Source organism: Otolemur garnettii, unplaced genomic scaffold (assembly GCF_000181295.1).
Source record: "Otolemur garnettii isolate 467f Iridium unplaced genomic scaffold, OtoGar3 scaffold00252, whole genome shotgun sequence".
Lineage (NCBI taxonomy): Eukaryota > Metazoa > Chordata > Mammalia > Primates > Galagidae > Otolemur > Otolemur garnettii.
The window spans coordinates 1,235,822-1,239,006 of record NW_003852647.1 but is presented as its reverse complement, the minus strand read 5'-3'; the positions used below and the strand labels follow the sequence as shown (position 1 = coordinate 1,239,006).

Below are 3,185 nucleotides of genomic sequence, written 5' to 3'. Positions count from 1 at the left end.
GCTTTTAATCTATCTCGGTGGAAATACCAAGCTGGCTTTTGGGATTGTGGACCTGGTGCTCAGATGAGTCATGTACCAGAGATCTTTTAGAAGGTTCCTTAATAGACACTTGGGTTCAAAGAGAAGCGACATTAATTTTAAAAAAATGTTGGAAAGGGCCAGGGCAGGGAAGAAAAATGGAGAAGGTTTGCTAAAGACAGGTAGGAGAATCAAGAGGCCATGTTGTCTTAGACATTGAGGGCAGGGAGGTTGAGGAAGCAAAGTAAGTCGGTGGTGAAGGCTGATGAGAGGACGAGTAGGTGGAGCCCCTTGTGTTTGGTAATCAACGTGTCTTTCCCCATCTAGGAGAATAAAAGAATGAAGCAATGTCTGGAAGAAGAACTGAAGTCCAGAAGGGACCTAGAAAAGCTGGTCCGCAGACTGTTGAAGCAAACAGATGAGTGCATGCGAGCTGAATCCAGTAGCAAGACCTCCATTCTTCCATAACCATCACTGTGCCGCTGGGCAGAGAGTGCCTTTAGGGCATCTTGAAATGTCCCGCAGAATAATTGACTTCACTCGCTCACTTCTGTGGCTTCTGTTTTGTGTTTGAGGCTCTCATTCTCTTTTTCTCTCTCCCTGCCTCTGTGTGTGTGTGTGTGTGTGTGTGTGTGTGTGTGTGTGTACTTAGGGTCTGTTTGGCTATTGGTTGGTTGTTCATTGTTTTCAAAGGGGGAAAAAGCAGGAGGTAGTGGTAGAAGTGTCCCCAGAACCTTTTCCATTCAGTAAGAAAAAGAAAGGGAATGCCTGCAGATGACCTAAAAGGTCTTCAGATGGCTATGGCCTAGGGGTCACATTCTTAGGGCTGCCTGCTGTCCCAAAACAGCTGGCCACACTTATTAAATGTGAACCCAGTTTTCCCACCAATGCTTTCCTGTACCTGTAAGGTCCTCAGTGCCTAATTTTTAGAAGGCAAAGCTTCCTGAGCTGTGAAGCGAGTAGGGTGAAAGACGAACTCATTGGCCCAGTGATCCAGCTGCCCTTCCCTGGCCCATCACACACCATCCCTCAATCATACTTTTTTGTTGGTTACTGCCATATGTTGTGAATAAGACCAAAAAAACTGTAGTACCCTTATTCCTGTTGTGTTGGTGTCCATTGTAACTCAGTGGGGCAGAAACTTGGGTCATCGTGCCAACACCAAATCCATCAGAAAATCGTTTGGGACAATCTTCCCCTTCAGCAGCAGAGTTGAGCATCTCTTCCCAGTGCACAGTAGGTTTTCCCCCTAGCCTTCTGCCTAGTGGGTACATTTTCTATTTCTCCAGTGCTTTTAGCCAACTGTACCAAGTGGTGTGTGAACTAGTTATGTATGGGCTTTGCTAATTTTATAAAAAGTAGTTAGACTGTGAAGAGTCGCTTTATCTCCATTGCATATTCAAAGCTTTTGTCCCTCAAAAGAATCTGCAGCGAGGAGATATGAAGCCCTAGTAGGCGACTTTTATTCATTTTCTCGCTCGCTCATGTATGCTGTGAGAAGTGGTAATGATCATCGGCCTCTTTGAGTAGGACTCAGCCTTACTTACAGACACATGCTATTGGTTCAGTGTGTATATCCAGGACAAAAGGGCTCCTCTAGTAGCTGTGTGCTGGTCACTAGTGAAGCTAACTATTTGGAGCTGGTTTACTCAGGTTGTTCATTAAATCAAAGCATCAAATTTGCAAGTATCCCAGAAACTGAAACTGTGAGAAACGGGCTCCAGAAGAGAGTCAGAGAAGAAGAGCACACATCCAGATCCAGTGCGACTGGAAATCAGCCCCAGGCCCTGGGACGGAGCAGTGCAGCCCGCCCCGTCCTCCCCTACAGACAAGGGAAGGTCATTGGAAGAGAGATCAAGGGTCAAAGGGCTGATCAAAGTTGTCTTCCCCATACATTTGATTGGTGCCTGTCAATGTGGGTTTTACAAAAGTTTAGAAACCAAACTTGAAGCTTGAAACTCCCAGCCTGCTGAGGGGCCCTTTTTCCTTCTGGTACTGAGGGTCTCAAGGTCCTATAGCTACATGGTACGGGGCTGCTGTTTGCTTTTTGCACAGCAGAAATGACATGATCCAGAGGAAATGGACTATATCTGCATCCCCCATCAGCCAAGCACTCACAGCTGTCACTGGAAGCTGCAGAGTAAAGATTTCTAGGAATGGCTGTTGTTCTGTTTTCAAGCATAGCGGTTTAGATATGACATTCTTCACTTAAAAATTAAAAGCCCCATCCCCTCTGCCACCAATAATAACACCAACATAAGTCTCCTCATCTGCCCATGTCTGTGGTTAGTCAATGGCTTGCAATTAATGTGCAAACTATATCCGTAGGAAACATTTTTGTGATTACAAAATACTCTAGTTGATTGCTGAAATTATTGAAGGGTCTTTATTTTAAAGTGATGTGTACATATGCATGGGACCTGGCCCTTCTGATGAGAGGCCCTCAGTACTCTGGGTAATGAAGCTTGTGCAGAGTGGTATCCATGCTTACATACTAAACAATAATATAAAGGAAACGAAGCCATGTTAACCTGAGAGCAGTGTCTCCATAGTTGTGTTGTTTACAGTACTCTACAAATGGGTTCCTGTTACCCTGTAATTAATCTGCTGCCCTTAGAGGCCTTTCAGTTCCTTTTCTGTCATGCCCCTTCTTACACAAGCTCAAATTTTCTAACTTGTTTTGATTTTGGAGACTTTTAAAATTGACATTTTCAATACATAATAAACAGTGCTTTATAAAAATAAGTCCTGTGTTTCTTTTTTTACCAGCTGGTGTGCAGAAAGATCTCTTGTGCTGTGTCAGCTTCCTCTCCACTTCCCTCATTAGCTAGTCCACTCTCACTAGACCCACTCACCCGTTGGTACTTTTTTTCACTCAGGGAAAATGACGTTTGTTCCCTACTTTATGGATATCATCCATATCATGGATTCCCTAACTTCTCCACCTATCTTCTTTTGGCTTTAGCCTATAAACTATGTATACCTCTTCTATTTTATTTTCAGTATTAGAGAAAGATATGTCCATTATCTGTCCAAGCTTACCGCTTCATCTTTAGTCTTGTCTTTCTTTGTATTTTGCATGATTTTATCAATCAGTGATAATCTTATATTTTGACTACACTTGCAATGCTGGTTGCAGCAGTCAGTATGAAAATATTTTAAAATAG

At 43.4% G+C, this 3,185-nt stretch overlaps 1 protein-coding gene across 4 annotated transcripts in view; it reads left to right on the top strand.

The window, feature by feature from the left end:
* The window catches only part of ARHGEF6 (Rac/Cdc42 guanine nucleotide exchange factor 6), a 117,390-nt gene extending 114,629 nt beyond the window's left edge, over nt 1–2,761 (top strand). For 2 of the 4 annotated variants that reach the window (XM_023508515.1, XM_003802657.3), the window contains one exon: nt 346–2,761. In XM_023508515.1, the coding sequence (XP_023364283.1) occupies nt 346–486 (141 nt within the window). In that variant the 3' untranslated portion in view covers nt 487–2,761. The remainder of the gene's footprint in view (nt 1–345) is intronic. The other 2 variants (XM_012813258.2, XM_023508516.1) reach the window with 2 other exon arrangements.
* The last annotated feature ends 424 nt before the right edge of the window (nt 2,762–3,185 follow it).